We start from the raw sequence: 21,117 nt of genomic DNA, 5'->3' as shown, positions 1-21,117 counted from the left end.
AAGTAGTGTAAGTGGATATTTTGGGTAATAATAACTAAAATTCTTCCCCTCATTTCTTCCTGCCTGCCTTCCTTTCCTCCTTCCTTCCTTTTTTCCTTTTTTCTTTCCTTCTTTCTTTCCTCCCCATTGCCTTTCCCCACCTCCTTGTTGTCCTTCTTATTCTTGGTTTCCTCTATATTCCAAGCATTTAGGCTTTTATTTTGTAAGTTGAAGGAATACACTGTTCTATTTTATTTTTAACTTTATCTTATAAAAGCCTACTATTTGGATTTAGGGAATTTAGGGTGGATAAAGAAAGGGAAAAAATTGAGTCTCTTTCTTTTCTTCTTGATGCCCTTTCCTTGAATGTTGCAGTTTCTCTTCCTCCATGGGTGAAGAGGAGAGAACAGGAAAGGGAGGACAAAATTCCCACTGTGTCTTTCAGAAGCAGACCTCGAAGACCATTCCATTCTGTTCATTTGCCTTCAGGAAATGAATTTTTTCTTAAGATTTATTTATTTATTCAAGAGAGACTGTGCATGGGGTTGGGGGCAGAGGGAGAGTATTAAGCAGACTCCATGCTGAGCGTGGAACCCAGCGGGGAGGTGGGCTCAATCTCAGGACCCTGAGATCACCATCTAAGCCAAAATCAAGAGTTGGATGCTTAAATGACTGTGCAAACCAGGTGCCCCAGGAAATGAATTTGCTTTTAAAATTAAATGATTTGTGTTTCTTTTTGCCTGTTTGGATAGTTGAAAGACTGGCAGAAAAATAAGTCCGGTATTTGCTGTATAACTCCTTTACGGTATTTAAATGTTATGCATTTCTTCTCCACAACAGGCATGAAGAAATTAGTTTTACCTTGAATGTGTAAAATTAAAATGATTCACAGCTTTTCTTATATCTCATAACATTTTTCTAATAAGTTAATAAATCTAGGCTTTTTAATGTTCAAATTAATGTCTGAATAAAAATCCTCAAGAGCACTAAAAATAAGTCATGTTTAAAGGCCAGAGTAGGAAAAGTACTAACCATCTAAGGCAACTAACTATGTTAATTCTCAGACTTAACATTGTCTCCTAATGCTGGTCTTGATTTTAAGGAAGGTGCCCAGCTCACTGAAGGTTAGAAAATACTGAGAGTTCAAACTGGTAGTGGCAGATCGTGCTTATGTTGTACTAACAGCTATAAGCCTGATGTGGAGCAGATGGTCTGAGTTTTGAGAATATGAAGCTTGTGGTAGACAAGTGAAATTTATGCTATGGCAAGGATGTTTTCAACCAATCCTTTTTAAAAAGTGAATTCTATCATCACAATCATTATAGGTGCTTCATGCATTTCATTTCAGTGGAAAATGATGGTCTGACCGGAATTTTAACTTTGCATTTTAACTCATTTTCATGCTGCCAGGGTCCCAGATTGAACACCAGCGAGGCTGAGCCCAGGATTTAAGCAAGTCTGAGTCTGTCTGGAGGGTGACTGAAGTCATGGCAAGCAGAAGGGCTGAGAGTTTTGGCGAGTCTTCAGGATTTCTAGCAGTGACTTCTGGTTGGTTCAGTGGCAAGGAAAGCCACCATCAGTGAACAGAAGCTTGGGGGATAAGGACCAAGGTGGTGGGCACTGCAGGAACAAGTGCTTGGAACACCTATGACAAACATGTGTCAGGATGGGGGTCCCAAAACTATGCGAGGACCTTAAGGCATTTGATTCCTATAGATGCTGTGGATTTATACTTTTTTGTATTCATTATTGTTACTGTAGTCTTACTTTTAGCCTGTTGTCACCTGGAAAGCACAGGTTACTTTCATATCTCTTTTGAAAGAATAGAGGAGTAATTATCAGATGGCAAACACAAAAGGCACAATACATGTAGGCTTCTTGTCCCTGTCTTTAGAACATTAAACAGTAGAGGTATCATTTGGAGAAAATAGCAATTAATAGGAAACTAATGAGCTAAAATGGGAGAAGGGGGAAAATAAAAAAAACCACAACCCTTGAATAGCATTTATTCTTCCAAATAACAATTCTTCATTCTTAGGTCAGACTGATAAATGAGGTGGCATTTCGACTGATTGATTGGATTCATCCCTCTAGGGTGCAACTGAGTGTCACACACAAAGGATAGAAATGTGCTTGGATGTTGGGCTGCTTTCTTAAAGTATTGCGTAGTTAGCTGCCTTTCTAGCATTTGTAACTGATTTGGAAGATATTTTAGAACAAACCAATAACAACTTGAAGATAAAATAACGCTACACACTTCACAACTCCTTCCTATTATATGAATGTGTAAATTGAATTCCCTTTCAAGATGCAAAAACAAGGGTTGGCTTCCCCAAAATGTTTTCATTGGCTTTAGGGAACTAAAACACACCAGTTTGGGTGACTAATACTTCCTGTAAAATAAAGATAGATTAACACATAATTAAATTCTGGCTCAAATGTAATTGTTGACTTGGAGACAGTTTGGGGGATAAATACGGTTATGCTAATGTAACTAACTCCTCATGATTCCCACCAGTGATCTAGTTTATTAATTAGGCCAGGCCATCTTACTAGCTCGTGCTATCTATTTTGTATTATTTAAAGCGTTAAAAAAAAAGTTCCTAAGAGAACACTTAAGAGGAGGGAACAAGATAAATCTTAAATTAGTTATTTGTCAGACCTCAAAAGGACTCCAATTGGAGGAGTATGTTAAAAGTACGTTTGGCTTATTTGTGAGTTCCAAAGATCCTTCCTACCCGCAAAGGCAGAAAACAGAGTGAGTACATGCAGCACTTTTAACGAATAATTCCTGGCGTTATTTCTCTGAACTCCCTCTCTGAAGAATTTAAAATTCGATGGATCCAAGAGAAACCACAGTCTTAAGTGGCCCGTGTTTTCTAGTTTCTGCTCTGAGTATACGGTGATTTTGTAGGAAGTTCTACTTGGTGTGTAGCCTGAAGGGTTTTGTTGAGGCCGAGTGTAAACTCCGGGCGCGAGAGCGCATCTCGGCTCTTAGATCACACCCACTCGGGTGTGCGTGTGAGTGAGTGCGCGGGTGTCTGCGCGCGTGTGTACGTGTGGGGAGGTGTGCGCCAAGGGGGTGGGGTGAGGGGCAGCGAGGAGGGCTCTAGGTGAAGCAGGAGCAGAGGGAGGTCGCCCGCTCCAGCCTCTCCCCCAGGGGCCGCCGTGGCTTGCTCGCGCTCTGGCTGCACCTCCCGGTGCGCGCCGCGGCGGCGCCACAGGCCCCTCGACCCTTCGACCAGCGCCCTCCGGCCGCACGTCCCGCGCGGCCCGCAGCTGGGACCGGCGATGGCGCGGGACTGACGGCCGCCTCCCTTCCCCGGACCCTCTGCCCCGCCCGGGGGCACGCGGGGGCCCCGGCACCGCCCCGACCTGCATGAGGGGCGGGCGCGCCGGCGCCCGGAGTGAGCGGCCCTCGGCGCCCCAGAGGCGGTCCCCGGCTGCGCCGGAGGACGAGGAGGAGGAGCAGCGGAGCGGGCCGGGCTCTCCGCCTGCCGCGGCCCGGGAGCACGGGCTCCCCGGAGGGAGCTCGGGGAGTCCCGGCCCCGGAGAAGGGACCCGGAAGCAGAAGCGGAGCCGCGAGTCGAGCCGAGCCGCTGCCCCCGCTGCCCGCCGGCGCCGGGTGGGGGTCCCGGCGGCTGGATGGGCAGCGGCGGCGCGGGCCGCGGGCGGCGATGGGCGAGGAGCAGAGCACGGTGAGCGGCGGCGGGCCCCAGGAGGCGCGGGCCCCCGCTGGCGGCGCCACGGGCCACCCCGAGCCCCCGAGGCCGCTGGGGGACAGCGCCGGGGAGTCCGGGCCGCGCGCCGCCTCCGCGGAGCCGAGCGGCGGTGGCTGCGGAAGCGACTCGGGCTGCCCGGAGCCCGAGAGGAGCCGGTGGGGCCCGGACGGGAGGAGGAGCCGAGCGCCCGGGCAGCCCGCGGGACTGACACTTCCCGGGCCCCTCAACCCCCAGACTTTGCAACAGCAGCTGGAAGAGGAGGAGGAAGCTGGGGACCGAAACGAGGGAGGGGATGAACAGCGGGACGCGCCCCCAGGCGAGGAGCGGGAGCCCAGGACCCGCGTCGGGGCCGCGGACGAACTGGTCCTGGACGTGCTGGGTCAGCGGCGCCCAATCCCTGGCAAGAGACAAGTTTTTTGCTCGGTGTTCTGCGTGGAGAATGACCTGCCCGAGGCCCCCACCGCGGAGCAGCTCTCTCCGCCCGCGTCTTCACCTCGGGCTCCGCCGGTGACGAACGCTCCCAGCACCCCCTCCTCTTTCCCCAGCCCCCCGCTGTCCCTCCCCACAGACCCTCTGACCCCCGACGGCGGCAGCATCGAGCTGGAGTTCTACCTGGCGCCCGAGCCCTTCTCCGTGCCCAGCCTGTTGGGAGCTCCACCCTACTCTGACCTGGGTGGGGTAGGGGATCCCTACGTGCCCCTCATGGTGCTGATGTGCCGGGTGTGCCTGGAAGACAAACCCATCAAGCCCTTGCCGTGCTGCAAGAAGGCCGTGTGTGAGGAGTGCCTCAAAGTCTACCTGAGCTCCCAGGTAACTTTCCCCCTTCTGCCCCCTCTTCTGTCCCCCTCGTTCAGCGTTTCAAATGCCTGCTCCCAGCTCACAGGAAGAGGTGATGGGACGGCCTTATATCAAGGACCACTATCAGACAGCTTCTCACACCTCACAGTGGTTTGTCGTTGTAATATTATTTGTGTTGATCTCACTGTCTAACTTAAGTGGAATTTAACTCTGCATGATCTTCGGGCTTCAGTGGAGGGAACTGGCTCCAATGTATTGTTCTCTGCTTCTTTCTTTGACTAAACTGCAAGCAAGAGCTCCCTCAAAAAGGAGGGCAATGAGAGTGCCTCTTGGGCCTGGTCTTCCAGAAACTAACCAATAGTAGGCACCAGATACTGTAAATACCTATGGAGTGAGTGAAGAGAAGGGTTGGAATTAATATATCAGGTCCACGACGACTGAATTTTTAGTTTTGCTCTATTTATGCATTCCAGAAAAGTTTTATTTATGTTTTCGTTCATTCACTTATTCATTCATTCATTCATTCACTCCTTGGCCCTTGCCCACTTAGCAGTTTTCTCATTCTGCCGTAAAGCTGAAGTGCTTTTCCTCACTGAAGTTTTATGCCAGCACAGTACTTTATTTCTTTAAGAGGGAACAAAACAGAGCAAAACAAAGCAAAGCAAGGCTAAGAGGTTTAACAAAAAAAAGCCCTGGTGGAACTTTCTTCTTCAGCTCCCTATTTGAAAGCTTGTTTTTTTTTTCTTGGAAAGCTTAAGAGTGCAACAGAGCAGCTTTCCTTCACTGATGGTGAATGAGTTCTTCCCGCAGTGTGCAGTCTGTTTTGTTTCTGTCAGTGTTGTGCACAATCTGGAATGCCCTTTGATCCCCTGTTTGACTGTCGTAGGCCTCGTCGTCTTTCAAAACCCTGGCTGTTCAGATGCCAGCTTTTTTTCGTGAAGTCTTAGCTCACCCTTCAGGCCACTGCTTCTATACTTTAAAAATATTCCTGTGTGTCTTGGACGCACAGAAGTTGTTCCTTATGTATGTGTTTGTTTTGCCAGACAGTGTGGTTGGGGTTTGATAGTTTTCTGTCAAGTCCCTTTCCCATTAAGAGTGTTTAATAACATTGGCTCAAGTGAACGGAACAGGATGCCACACGGTACAGTTCTTCGGTGTTTGGTGGGTAATCCGTGCTAGTGTCTAGACCGAAAGTGTGTGCTCTGCCCAACCAGAAATGCAAAGAGAAACTTGGACAGAATGGAATGTTACACAAACACTGACTTGGCCAAGATGGTTGAGATTATCCAAACGCCTGTGAGAGACTGATGTCTCTTTTATGGTTTATCGACAAACAGATACTTAAAACAGGAGGAATGTCTGCTCTCATTGTGGTAGTTTCTATGACATCATCGGCAAACAGATATTGGTGCCATCCGTGTACAGATCCCTGTGTTGGGATTCATACATTCCCAAAATATGGGCCCTGCTCCCAGGAAGTGACTGGGAGAACAGATGTGTACACAGGAACAATACAAGGTAGCGTATAATGAGATGTAAACAAGTCTCAATCCTTAAAGTCTAGAAACAAATTCAGTGGGTTTAGAAGTTCAAGGGAGATAGTCCTGTGGGTTGAGGTATTCTGCATTGCAGTTTGATTTCCTGAGTTAAGGTAGGCCCTTTCCCCAAAGCAGATTAAGTGAGTTTTAGGAAGTCAATATTTTGATCTCTAATGGAGAAGAGAAGGAATGGGGAGTGGAAGGGTGGCCGGGTGCATGCAGTGTCGTATCATTCAGAACCACTGAAAACTTCCTCAGAACTGAATCTGAAGCTTGTCTGTAGTAATTATGACTGTATGAATGTACCACAGTATTGGACAGAACTTTCAGTGAAGAAAAAACATACTTTATTTAAAATAATAAATAAGAAAATTATGAGTCAGGCAGGCCAGGCATACTTCTACCTCAGGGCTCTTGTATTTGTTGTTCCTTGTGCCTGGAATATCCCCCTAGAGACCTTTCCCTTTGCTTGCTCACTCCTCCCCCTTCTCTTTTCAGATCTCTATGCAAATATCATCCAAATGGCCTTCACTGGCCACTCCTTTTAAAATTTAGCCCTACTCCATACTCTGATCTCCTGTTCTGCTTTTTATTTTCTTCATAGTGTTAACCCACTCTGTTATACTTTAAAAAAAATTATTTCCCTGAAGAGAGGAATTTTCAGGGCGCTTGGGTGGCTCAGTGGGTTAAATCCTCTGCCTTCGGCTCAGGTCATGATCCCAGAGTCCTGGGATTGAGCCCCCCATCGGGCTCTCTGCTCTGCAAGGAGCCTGCTTCCTCCTCTCTCTCTGCCTGCCTCTCTGCCTAGTTGTGATTTCTGTCAAATAAATAAAATATTTTTTTAAAAAAGAGGAATTTTCACAGGATTTGTTCACTGCTGTATCTTTAGCACCTAGAATGCTGTTGGACATAGAACATAGAGCATAGGTGCTCAATTAATAGTTATTGAATTTAGGAGGAGCTGAAGGACAGAGAGAATGTGATTATCCCAAGTAACCATGGCCAGAAAGTTGTATTCTGCTTGGGTACTAAATTCTACTCTGAGCTTCTTAGGTTTAAGACAAAAGACAAAGTCTTACAGCAGACAAAAAGAATAGGTCAGCTAAGTTTTCCATTAAACTTAGAATTAAAGATTTTTTTACACAGACTTTTAGTTTAAATGAAAATGACTTTTTTTTTCTTCAGTTAGTTGAATAATGTAGGCCTATGGTTGTAATATTTCTGGTCTATGTTAATTCAAAAGGTGTGTGTTTCCATGTCACTTAACCTCTCTTCTGCCTTAATTTCCTCATCAGTGAAATTGAGTTGCAGGCCATGATCTCCAGTGACATACTAGCTCTAAAGCAAAACAGAATCAAACTACAGAGTTGTTTTGCTGCCTTCCAGAGTCAGTTCAAAAGGGCACAGTGAGTGCTTTCTTTCTCATTTTATAAGCTTTCTTGGGTTTGACAGACTAAAATCTATGAAGCCTGAAAGTGCAGTGTTCTTAAGACTTTTTAAGATAAAATGATGTATTTGAAAGAAAAAGTTATTAGTGACATTTTCCACCATTTTTTTTAAAAAGATTTTATTTTATTTATTTGACAGAGAGCGAGATCACAAGTAGGCAGAGAGGCAGGCAGAGAGAGAGGAGGAAGCAGGCTCCCTGTGGAGCAGAGAGCCCGACTCGGGGCTGGATCCCAGGACCCTGAGATCATGACCTGAGCTGGAGGCAGCGGCTTAATCCACTGAGCCACCCAGGCGGCCCTCCACCATTTTTTGAATTCATGTCAAATATCACATTATTTAACATCATTAAAGAAAATAAAGGAGAGCCTCTATTAGGCATTTTATATAAACATTAAAAATTCATACTAAATGTGAGTTGGGATATGGCCTGGTTAAATTAATATTCTTCTAAAAGGAGATGCTGAGTTCTTTGAAGGAACGTACAAGCTTGGAAGGTAAGAACACGGATTTTCAGATGATGTCTTATTTCTTTGAGCCACCATGGGCTCAATATGTAACAAAGGCCGATGAGTGGATGTGGGCATTATTTCAGTACTGAAAAAGTAGATAAAGCCATGACTTAAATACTTACATACTGTGTTTTAGAAATAATAGCCTTGTTTTTCCAAACATAATTCTTCTCCCACCATCACTGTGATGGGCTGCAGGAAACCCCCCTTAGTGGAATGACTTTACCATGCAGTGATGCACCGTCCACTTTTCACTTGCCATGGTGAAGGGCTAAACAGCTAAATTATGATCTTTGACACTACGTAGGTGTTGACTCAGAGGCTCGAGAGCACCATGACCTAGTGGAAGCTACATTAGTTTATATTGCCTGGGTACATAAATTGTCAATATATACATTTTAGAAGTATTTCCCCGTGACCTCTGGCGGCAGCACAGAGTCCCAGGGACGTCTGCAGTCTCCTGCAGGTCACTGAGCTCTTGTAAATGTTGACCTTCTCAGCTGGTTTGGCCTCTGCCTCATCTTGTTAAGAGGAAAGATTGTTGCCTTCTTTGTCTCAGAGAATGATATTGTGCTTGTTTCAGAAATCCTCCATTGATGTCTTTCCCTTGTGATTTGGGTTATAGACAGGAAAATCTGCTATAATATGAAGTATTAATATTTAGCTCTTTAGATAAAGGAGAGAATTGGGCATCCTAAGGACTGTCTCAAGGTACCAGCTGTCGTGGCTTTCATCACTCAGCTTCAAAGGGCTCCCAATTGGCAGATGTATTTGAGCTGGAATGTATACACCTGTCAAATGAGTATTAATAGAGACAAGCAACACATTTCTTCTACAGATTGTGAACAAAACAGCTGCTAGATGGTGATGTCTTAAAATGGCAGTCTACTATAGTCACCCTAGAATCAGTGACCTAAGGGTGACATCTTATGTATCCTATTATTAAACTCTGAGTCATGCAGACCTTTACGGGTACAAGTGTAACCTACTTTTTCCCTTTAAATCTTAAATCGGCCTGTATATTTTTGGAAAGTAATGTGCTCAAGATGGAGTTTGAACGCAGCCACCTTCACACAGGTGAATTTACAGATCCTGTCACACCAGGTGTGATTTTGATAGTCCTGAACATGGGAAGAATAATGAGACTGAAATCTGTTAAATCACTCTGCACATTTGAAAAGTGAGGGTTAAGGCCTGTGTCAGCTTAGGCTTTTGTGCACAGAATTTGCGTGTGTGTGCTCACAGGTAGATTTGAAGGGTGCGGTAACATTCGCTTTCACACCTCTCTGACTCAAGCCCTCATTTCTCTCTTCTGCCTCTTTAATATGTCTCTCATAACGTCTTCATTTCTCTTTAATAGTCTCTTTTTTCTCTTACCTCTCAAAATCTGACTTTAACTGGCATCTGCCTTCTGCAGAGGAATCTCCTATTAAGGGCTGTGCTGCACACCAGCGGGACCTCATCTGCGGGCCACCTGGCTATTTCCCTTCCCGCCTCTTCCAGCTGTCTGCAGATGGGGCTGCGAGGAATGCGCCATTGGACTCCACGGCCTGCTATCTCAAATGACATGAGGATAGTACTACTTACCCAAGGCGTCAACTGAAACCTTTAGAGTGGGGATATTTTTTTTCCTTTCTAGAGAAGAGCTCAGCTTTTATACAGGAAGTCTCTTCCTTACTCTTAATGTGAGAGAGAGAAAAAGAAGAGCATTAGGACTTAACGCTCCCAGCTTCTTATTACGAGTCTGTCGTGGGCACTGCCGACAGACCCCTGAGTGGTAATTTCTTATAGTTAATGTATTCATGTATTAGTGTACCTTTATGCATATAACAAACATCTCCTGGGCACCAGTAGGCCAAGAACCATGAGATACTCTATAAATGCATTAAATTCCCTTAAAGAGCCATCTTAAAGCCTTCTAAATAATGCTCAGTGTTTTTTCTCAGCTTTATTTGGTGGTAAGCTTTTAAGTTGCCAGACAGCTGTGGGTCCCTTTTTCTCTTACTTTTTGGGGAGGATTTTTTTAAACCAATTTGGGAATACCAGCTTACCATTTAGTAAACACATTATAATTCCTCCTATTATGTTTAATCCAGAGTAATAAATTCATCCATCATTTATTTCTTAATATACATATTTCTCAGAGCTCTAAGTGTTGGAAATAGAATATTGTTAAATAGCTTACTCCTTCCAAAATATATGTTACCTTTACTTAAAAGAAAGCACAATTTTCCTAAGTTTGTTTTGGAATATTCATGACATTATGGCAAATCTTTGAGTTTATAATATTTAAAAAGTTCATTTATTTTGTTTAGATTCACTTTGTGAGATGATTTTCATATGATAAACTAAATGAACCTTCCTAAATCAAATTATTAAATTTTATTTATTTATTAAAATTATTAATTTTAAAAATTAATTTAAAAATTTATATTAAAATTTAAATTAATTTAAAATTAATTCAAAATTATTAATTTAAAAAATTTTAAATTAAAATTATTTAATTTAATTTAAAATTTAATTTAATAAAATTATTAAATTATTAAATCAAATTTTAAAATAAAAATTCAATGTCTACAGGAAAATAATTCCTGAAGTATGTCATTCTCTTTCCACTTTATCAGTACTATTTGCCTTATCAATTTTGGGATAATCACCCTTGGCCTTTTTAAGTTTCCACAAATAATAAGAACAACCATTTATTGAACATCTATATTTTAAGCACTTTATACATATTTTATTATTTAATTTTAATTCACTTATATATTAAATACCTATTATATACCAAGCACTGTTGTAGGTTTTGGGGATTCACAGAACTAAAACAGACAGTCCCTGGCTTCATGGACTTTATATACTCGGCTGGGGGGAGATAGAGAATAAAACAAATAAATAACTTAGTATATTAAGAGATAAGGGCTATGGAGAAAGAGACAATAGGAGGGTGAAAATAAATAGTGGGGAGAAGTTTGTTCTTCATATATTTACAATGGGGGAGGTAGTTGTCAGGGAGGGTTTTACAAGGTGACCTTTGAGTAGAGATCTTTATGATGGCAGTAAGGGAACAAATCATGAGGATATTTGAGGAAACAGTATAAAGTTCCAGAGACCAGCACATGCTTAGGGGTGGTCCAAGAATGGGAAAGGGATCCATGTGGCTGAAGCATAGGGAATGAGATGGGGAGTGATAAGAAGAAAACAGCAGAAGTAAGAAAGCTGGTCAGAGAAGGCTTTAGGACCATAGAGAATTTGCATTTCCTTTGAGTGAGATAAGGCACTATAAGAAGATTTTTGAGCTAATGAGATATAATTCAACCTTTAAAAGAGATTTACTATGACTCTTGTAGGGAATATACTATAGGAGTCAAGAATGGAAGTTTAAAGAGCCAGAATACTATGGCAATAATCCAGCATTCAGAGTAGGGTGATAGAGGTGAATATGGCTTGAGCTGGTTGAATTTTGAATATATTGTGAAATTAGAGCTGACAGAATTGCTGATGATTGAGTGTGGGATAAGAGAAAAGGAGCCAAAGATGACTCAGGTTTTGAGCCAAAGCAATTAGAAGAATGGGGTTGCCATTTAATACGATGAGAAATACTGTAGGAGGACTAGATTTAGGGAGAATCAGGAGTTCGCGCAAAGTTTGAAAAGCTGTTTAGACATTCATGAAGGGGTGTTGAGTAGGCATTTGGCGTCTGGCATTCAGAAGAGAGATCTGAACAAAAGATACACAGTTGAACACTTGGGGCACGTAGATGGTATTTAAAGCCATGAGACTAGATAAGTTCACCTGGGGAATGATAGTAGCTAGAGAAGGAGGGTTGAGTCTGGGTACAAGACTAATATGGAACCCCAGACATGTGAAGGAACCAGGAAGGAGTCTAAAAGGGAGTGGGTCAGTTAGGCAAGAAGAGGACCAAGGTAGAATGGTTACCCAGAAGCAAACCAATATGGTGTTTTAAAAAGGAAGCAGTAATCATCTTTGTCTAATGCTTCTGGTAATCTCAGCAGGATGAGGGTTGAAGTTGACCATCGATTTCCCCAACAAGAAGGTTATTTGCAACCATGAACAGTACTGTTTTCGTTGGTGCTGGTGGGGTTGGCTTTCTGATTAGAGTGGGTTAGAGAAAATAGGAATAGCTCCATTTCTATGGTGCAGATAGTGAAATGCTATACAGTAAAACTCAAGGTTAGAGAGACTGAATAACTTAAATCACATATCTGAGAAGTGGTGGAAGTGGGATTTAAATTCAGGTCCATTTGGCTCTGAAACCCATGACTTTTTTTACATTGTTTACATTTATTTTATTTGTAACCTAAATATATTTATTTTCTTTTTCCTTTATATTTGTATCTGTATTGTGCAAAATCACAAGGCTTTTAGTCCAAGGAGGAGAAGAAAATTAATTACATGTTTTGAGGAAGTAGAGGACTCTTGCCCAGGTCCAGAGGTGGATTGCTACCAAACCCAACCTCATATTCATGTAAGAAAATCAAGAGAAATTGAGTTAAGAAAAGCTGTAATTTGACTTACTGTCAAGTTTCTTTCTTTCTTTTTTTTTAAGAATTTATTGATTTGACAGAGAGTGAGAGAGAGCACAAGGAGGGGGAGCAGCAGAGGGAGAGAAGGAACCAGGCTCCCTGCTCAGCAGGGAACCCCATACGAGACTCCATCCCAGGACCTGAGATCATGACCTGAGCCGAAGGCAGAGGCTTAACCCACTGAGCCATCCAGGTGCCCCTTACTGTTACGTTTTAATGGCAATATACTCACTTGTTTTCTTCCTAACGCTCTGGCCATTCCTTTTGTTTCCATTTGAGCTTTCTCTTGTATTACCATCTTTTAACACTGGTGTCTGCCTTGTCCTATCCTACCCCTTCTCTTCCCTCTTCCAGTAACACCTATGTGCTCTTGACTTTCAGATCTTTTTCTCTGGCCCGGATCACTCGTCTCACCATTAGCATCATATCGCCACTTCTCTCCTGCATGATTCCACTTGTATGTCCCACCCACAGCTACCTTAAACTTCTCAAAACTACATCTCCCTTTCCTCATCTTCCTTCCTGCACCCCTGAAGCCCTGCTCCTCCTTTGGGATTCCTCTTTGCCATCAGTTGTACCCAGGTCAGAAACTTGGGAGTCATCCTTGAGTTCTTCCTCTCTGATACCTCTCACACTTAATTAATCATCAAGTCCTCGCAATTTTACATCCTAAAAATAATTTTATCCTTTTTCCTACTTTTTTCCATTTCTTCTGACATTTCCCTGATGAGGCCTCCACCTCTTCTGTTCTGGATTCCAGAAGCAGCTTCTCACTTGGTTCCAATGCTCCAATCTTGACTGTTTCTGACCCGTTCCCCACTGTATAGGCAAAAAGTTTTTTATTAGATGCTCTATTGGTCTTGACGTTCCCCCTTGTTAGCCTTTCAGTGTCTGCCTCTTGCTTTTGGAATAGAATCTAGACAGAGTTTCCAGGTGCCTGAGTGAGCAAACTCTTGTTGACCACTGCCCCCTAAGCCTACACCCATGTAAAACTTCTTTTTGTTCCTTAAACTCTCTGTGACTCTCTTAATCATGAACTTTACCTTTACTGACATGAGATTCTGTCTTAGGGGGATCTGCTTTTTTTCCTTATTCCCCCGATTCGTTCACGCTTACTGATTCTTCTAGTCTCAGCTTAGACATTTCTTCCTTTGGGAATTCTTCCAGACTCCTTATACCTGGATTAAGCATCCTTTCAGTATTTGACAACCTTCTGTACTTATGGTAAGAGTCTTACTTCACTGTATTTAAATTGCCCATTTCCTGCTCTGTGTTCCATTAGGCTGTAAAACTTGGTGTATGCACAGACAGTCTTTTTTGCTGATTAGTTTCTTAGCTCTTGGCATGATGGAGGCATGAAATGAATATCTGTGGAGTGGACTTATTTATTTACTCCATAAATAGTTAATACACTGGAGGCTGGTGTTGTCAATATATGAAATATTACAATGGATAGCTAAAATGATATTTTAAAATGAGAGTCTCGATGTTTCATTCTCTTGGATAAAACCTGGAAGCCCTTCCTTCCCACTGTATCTTTACATCTTCTCTGTAAAGATCCCGGTTCATAACACTGCTGCTGAGGTTTGGGCTCTGCCTTCTCCCTTCTGGCTCTCTTCTCCGCTTCCCTCCGTGAGTGAGTGTCTCCTTGTCCTTCAGAGCTCAGCCTTCCTTAAGTCTTCAGACCGAATCAGTCTGCCCTTAATATTTTTAGAGTCCTTTTCCCTCTGCTGCCATTGTATTTTTAAAAAAAACCCTTTTGTAATTGTATGTGTAGTAAGTGATGATTTGATGTTTGGTTAATTTTCGGCCCCCAATACCCTATTCTTTAAGCTGTGTTTACAAATAACGCTTAGCACATAGCCCAGGATAGAGTAGGTGCTCAATAAATTCTTGCTAAAAAGCTGAGTGAATGATTGGAAGTAAATTATAATATGTGTAGGTTGGTGGAAAAATAGGGTACATACTTGAACCTGAGGTTTGGTATCTTGTTCCATGGTGTATTTAAACTTGGAGTGTAATGGAATGCTGTGGCCTGAGTCTATCCTGGCATCCCATCCATCAGAGAGGCACTTTCTGAATTATAAAACCTATTCTGGTTCCTGTGTCCCCTGTGTAACAGATTCCTCCAGAACCTAGGGACTGAAGACAACCATTTTATTTTGACCATGATATATCATGAGAAATTTGGGAAGGGCTCAGCTGGTCCGTTCACACTTGGGGTTTCTCATGTGCTCAGATGTCAGCTCACTCATGTGGCTGGATGCTGAAGCTGGCCGTTGTCAGAGAGCTCTGCTGGGGCTGTCGACAAGAGCGGCTGCACACCGCCTTGCCAGCGTGCTCGACTCGGGGCAGCAGGCTGCTGACACGGAAGCTGGCATCCCCTGGAGCCAGCGTCTCAAGGCAGCCAGGTGTAAGCTGCATGATCTTTCCTTGCTAACTCTGGACGTCACTCAGTGTCACTTGGCAAAGCAGTCACAGGCCTGCCCAGATTCAAGGGGAAAGAATTTAGACCCAAGCTTTTTTTGTACAAGTGTCAAAGAATTTGGGGCCACATTTTTAAACCATCACACTGCTTCAGACAAAAATCAAACATGTTGTTAATTTAGGTAGTAAATCTTTTAAACCTGAATTTTATTTTTTTTAATTTAATGTCTTATCATTCGTTTCATTAAATATTTCCAACTCATGTCATTAATTTGATTAATATGTCTTGGTGTTGTGTTTTATGCTTTATTCTTGAATAATTTAATAATAAAGCTTTATTTAGTTAAGCAAAACTTGTGTAGAAGCCAGTCTCCTTTAAAATTAAATATTTTAGGGGCTCCTGGATGGCTCAGTGGATTAAAGCCTCTCGCCTTTGGCTCAGGTCATGATCCCAGGGTCCTCGGATCAAGCCGTCTGCTCGCTCCCCACCCCCGTCCCTGGGGGTGATCTCTGTCTGTCAAATAAATAAAATATTTTTTTAAAAAATTATAAAATTAAATATTTTAGATAATGCCATTGTAATGAAGCTATCTCACAGTAGGATCAGCTTCTAGTTATTCTGATTATTAACCTCAGTTAAAATTATTCTGTGTAATATAACTTCCCATCCATTATATCAAAATTTTAGCTTCAGGAGTGGTTAAATTAGTATTTGAAAAGGTTAAGTGTAAAAACAATTGATGTAACATATTTTTTTGTAATCAGGCTCTTCCTATACAAATAAATATTATTTCTAATGACACTTTAGAATTGACCACCCTAATTCATCTTTTTTTTTTTTTAAGAATTTATTTATGTATTTGACACAGAGAGCACAAGGAGGGAGAGAGGCAGAGGAAGAGGGAGAAACAGCCTCCCCGCTGAGCCGACGGTGGGGCTTAATTTCAGGACCCCAGTATCATGACCTGAGCTGAAGGCAGAGGCTTAACCAGCTGAGCCACCTGGATGGCCCCCTAGTTAATCTTTGTTAAATTATCCCACTGTTGGATATTTATTGTTTGTGATATTCTAGTTAGATTAGGTAATTTTATTATTTGGTTAATGATTTCTAAATTTCCAGTAGCATATATATTTTCTCAGAAATCTCTTCTGGATTGAGGATCTGCATACCCTGAAACAGAGGGGTTAGATAGCTTTTGTGATGGGCCTCCCTCCTCCCCTCCCCCAGCTCAGGTAACTAAATTCTGGTTTATTCATTCATGTGAATGACTAATCCCTTTTTAAATCTTCCTAAGCTATTTGCCTCAATAATATTCTCTACTGTAAGATTCAGAGGCTAATTATAGGCTACCTAGCAAATTACTTCCCTTTTTGTGGTGTTGATTCTTGCCTTATTTCCTCACATGATTATGGGCCATACTCAGTGTTCCTAAAGCTCATTAGCTCTGAGTTGTATGTGGCAAGTTAAATCACCGCAGCCTTTTCCTCTGGTTGCTTAACAATTTAAAACAGCAGGTAAAATAAAACACTTGCTCATAATATTTCACCAGCATTTTGTTTCTTTTGACAATAGCATTTTTTTCTTCAGATGTTCCCTGTTTGGTTAATTAGTTCATGTCTAAGTTGAGCTGTAGGATTAAATCGGAAGTGATTTTGATATGGCCTGATCTTAGTGCACCTCTTTTATGTAAACATCTGACCTTGACAAGGAAAGTGAATTTCTTCATATAGTTTTGTACAGGGTAGGTTTTGTTTTGTTTTTGAAAATTTTCCAGCCAGAGATGCCCATGGTGGGAAATGACAGGTGCAATCCCAAGAGTTCTCATTTAATCCTGCTTTTAACTAGTTTTACCCTTAACTTCAGTGTTTATTTTCTTATGTTATCATTTTTCCTCCTTATGGTTGTTAAAGATGCACTTTGAAAAGAATAGGCTTCTAAAAATAAAAATACTCTGTGTCCAGGGTGTGGGTCCTTTATGCTAAAATTGCATGTGTATGTGTGAAGGTCTCAAGGTTGTTTCTTGATGTATCATTAGAGGATTATTTGCTGATCTTGATTTGTAAAAATCTAAGTATAGTCATTTACAGGTAAATTCATGTGTTTCTGGTATAGTTTGAATCAACCAAAATAGATATCCCTTGGGTTTACCTTTTTAGTTGTTAGTTTTTAATGCCACCTTATGAGTCATTGAGGCTTCACCCTTTAGATGAAGGGAGAGCTTTGAAGCACCTGGGTGGCTCAGTCAGTTAAGCGTCTGCCTTCAGCTCAGGTCATGATCCCAGGGTGCTGGGATCGATCTGCATTGGGCTCCCTGCTTAGTGGGGTGACTGCTCCTCCTTCTCCTCCTCCTCCCTGTTCCTGTTCTCTCACTCGCTACCTCTGTGTGTCTCTCTCTCGAATAAGTAAATAAAATGTTAAAAAAAAAAAAAAGGATGAAGAGAGAGCTTAGAAGGAATGCTGGGAAAGAAAACACTTGAAAGAATAATAGTTTATCTTCTTTTTTACAGATTTCAGGATTTTTCCTGAAAAATATTGTTTGTTCAGATATGTTTTTCTTTCTTTAAAAATTATATCTATAAACTTTAAAAACTTGGAAACAGTTTTTATCCTGGTTAAAAATCATCCAAATGAATTGTTTCAGAGATTTTAACCTATTTGTTTAGAAATCTATCATTTTCTGATTAGTTGTAAGAATAGTTAATTGATATTATGGAAGATATAAATCTATTAGCTAAATTTCAACACCATTTTTTGTGTAATTGGTAGATGAGACACAAAAGTAAGTATAATGCTTTAGTAAGTATAGGCAGCTGCACTTTTTTGCATCTCTATACTGGTGTGGAGATGTTTTCTCAGTTCTGACAGTCTTTAAGACAATATATCAAAACAAATTGAACACACACCTTAGAGCAACAATATCATCAAATGCCGGATGAAGATTTTTAAAAGTAGGGAATCTAGTCCTAACATATTCCTTTCACGATTATTAATATTTTTTATTGTTGATAGTAAGATGTTTTATATCATTAACTAAAAAAAAATGAAGATACTAAAAAATTCTATTTGGAACTTTTGGATTATGTTGTTCAAATACCCTTTTGGTTTGTTATAATCTAGAAGGATTGGACAGAGCCCTGTTGGTTTGCTCAGGGTGCTAATGAGGCCAAGACCAAGCAGACAGCCTATTCACAGGCTGGCTAATGCTGTGCTGATCTGTCCATAAACTACCTTAGCTTTGCACAGTCGTGTTATGAATTGACTGCTTTTGAACATAAGACTGGTGGAAACAAGATGGAAGAATTACTATTTCATTACCACTTCTGGAAAAACAAATTAAAGCACGTGTTCCAACAGATAATCAGTGAGTTACACAGATGTTTACATTGAGAAGTCTCTTCCACTGGCCAAGACTTTCACTGTGGTCAAGCTATAAAGATCTGTTCTCTAGTATTCAGTTGGGTTTAAGGGAATCAAAGGGGAGGAAGAAGCTAGAGTACTCTTACTCTACGAAAAATATTTATGGAATATTTGCTTAGCTCTATGCTAATCATTATGAGAAGTGACAGTGTATCCCGGTAAGTAGTCTGTGATCTGTTCTTTGTGGCAAATTTAGAAATTTAGTAGGTGAAAAATAAGCTCTCTAGGCAAAGATCAAGGAATGTTTATGACTAAATCATGTGATGCTGATTGTTGAGTTGACTTAAGTGGTTCTAGGAAGAGAAAGCTGTGTTTATGGGAATACAAAAAGTTTGAACTTGGCCATTGTTTAAAAAATAGTTTCTGAGGCATAGGGAGAGGAGAAGGAGGTTAGGGGTAGGGCATCTCTCTGAGTAAGGTAGAGTGAGCAAGCACGTGTATACACTCAGAAGAAGCCTATAGAAATAAAGAGGGTGTGCAAGGCACCACGACTAGAGAGAGAGGCTCTGATGGATAGTATGGCAAAGAAAGTGGAGAAATGAGAGCTGAATGATGAGCAGAGTCGGCAGCACAAAGACCTCAGCGTAGAGCTGAGCGCCACAGACAGATGGTCCCAGCATCTTCCTCTTTCAAGAACAGGGAGCCAAGGGGAGCCTGGTTAGAAATGGCTCACAGAGGTGGATGCCGACTAGATCCTGTAGAGTTCTGTTGCCCTGCTCTGGAATTAGTGTGTCATTCCAACTATGATGGTAAGTCACTGGACCATTTGGTAGAACTGCAAAATGACAATTGATGTTTTAAAACATTCTGGCTTCTGTGTGGAGAATGAGTTGTGTTTGAGGGGTAGGATGGCAAGAAGAGCAGTAGGGAAGTGGATGTTAGGCAGATGCAGTAGTCCAGAGCAGGGATGACAGTGGTCTGAACAAGTGTGCCAGCATTGGAGATGGTTCTGTCTCCCGTCCTACCACTTTTCAGGGTTGCTCTCACAAGGTTTGGGAGTGCATTGCCTTTGGCACAACGAAATGTCATGCCTGTCCTTGCAGCCTTTTTTCTATTCAGAAGCCCCAAGATGTACAACTCCATGCATCAGCTACAGTCTTTAGGTTTCAAGCAGCGTTAACCTCTGTGCAACTTGATTCCTTCTCACATTTTACCTGTCTTGGATGGATTTGTTTGTGTGTTTGGTTGGTTGGTCTTAATTGTTTGGTTCCGAAGACACCATGTAAAAAGTCACCCATCAAAGAATATGAAAATGTCTCTTGAACAGGTGTCCATAGTTGTTATTTTACTGATTGTTAGAATCAATTTATCAAGGAAACTGAGTTGTCCTCTGCTAATTTTTTGCACTTTGCCCTTCTTAGTCTTTCCTCAATTTGTTTGCTTTCATCATTATTTAAAACAAATAGGAACTCATTACCCCACTTTCCCACATATCATAGAGACCTTACTGGTCAACCTTCAATTCTAAGAAGAAGTTATTAGAATTCTGTGGTCATTCTACTTAGGTCTTGTCCTTACTTTTTATAAATTGTTTTTGGATGACTGTCGTGTACTTCCTCAGTCAATTCCTATCTTATTATGCAGGCTCATTTCTTCTAATTCTTGTTTTCGTAACAGTGTTCTCTTTCGGTGTCAGTTCCACTTCCTCTACCTTTAATGGGAAAGGGCCAAGGTCAGGGCTTACCCATGCAGTGGCTGTTTTATTTCGATTGTGGCTGTCCTTTTCCTTGTTTTTAGTAAGAGTACACTGAGAAAGCAATGACTTAAACAAAGATTTGCTTTGTTGATTTTATGCCGAGTAACTGAGTTCCCCTCTGCCTTTACTTTTATTTCAGAGCATCCCGAAGTGTTTACTATAATGACACTCTATTATTGATCATAAAACCAGAAATATTTCAGTTGAAGTAAGAAGATGTCGATGTGATTTTATTTAAGAATGTGAGAAAACCTCAAGTATTTATCTTTAAAATAGATTTGATTTCTTTCGTGTACAGGTTGCCTGGATTTTAGAAGAATATAAACCGTATACATTTGTATCATGATGACAGGTTTTTCAGTTGTCTTTCCATTAACTCTTGCCACTGGATAAAAGTAATTTATGAGGTAGTAGTCTCACTAAATTTAAAATATTTTCAAATTAGATAGGGTAAATAGTCATAGTGGGTGGTGTGTAGGAATACTTTAATGTTTATAAAACAATTTGAGAAAAAGTGAAGTAATTTAAAGATTAGACTTTATATTTTATGTTTAGAATATTCAGTAAGTTTATAATGCTTTATTTCAATTCTTTGAAAAGAATTTAACTATTCCCCTCCCCCCCCAATAATAATCTTCAAGAATCAAATCACTTCAAAGTGAATTCAGTATTTTTCTTCCATAACCAGGAAAGGGATTTGGTTTTGGGATATCAACACTTTTTTTTTTTTTCAGAAGTACTCATTTTATTGAAAAATAAAAACTAGTTCATAATGTAATACAAAATATTTTTCAATGTTTGTTTTACTTTATTGACATTTTAATATTTTCTATTGCAAAAATGTGGTTAATCCCCATTTTATGGGAAAAAATCCCATAGTCTAAACCCCATCCTCAGCCATCCAAAAAAGTATTCTGCATTGCATTTTGTATAAATAACACATTTATGTAATAATTTATAGCCATTATCATCTTGTAGACTATTTATCGCTAATAATGTATTTATATATGATGTTATGGTAGGTCCTACCATAACAA

At 41.2% G+C, this 21,117-nt stretch overlaps 1 protein-coding gene across 1 annotated transcript in view; it reads left to right on the top strand.

Moving 5' to 3' along the window:
- Nucleotides 1–3,518: 3,518 nt before the first annotated feature.
- RNF217 (ring finger protein 217) overlaps nucleotides 3,519–21,117 on the top strand; it is a 127,109-nt gene continuing 109,510 nt past the window's right edge. The window contains exon 1 of the mRNA XM_046004983.1: nucleotides 3,519–4,511. Within this exon, the coding sequence (XP_045860939.1) occupies nucleotides 3,657–4,511 (855 nt within the window). The 5' untranslated portion in view covers nucleotides 3,519–3,656. The remainder of the gene's footprint in view (nucleotides 4,512–21,117) is intronic.

Source organism: Meles meles, chromosome 5 (assembly GCF_922984935.1).
Source record: "Meles meles chromosome 5, mMelMel3.1 paternal haplotype, whole genome shotgun sequence".
NCBI lineage: Eukaryota > Metazoa > Chordata > Mammalia > Carnivora > Mustelidae > Meles > Meles meles.
The sequence above is the reverse complement of the archived record's forward strand: the minus strand, read 5'-3'. Positions and strand labels throughout refer to the sequence as shown.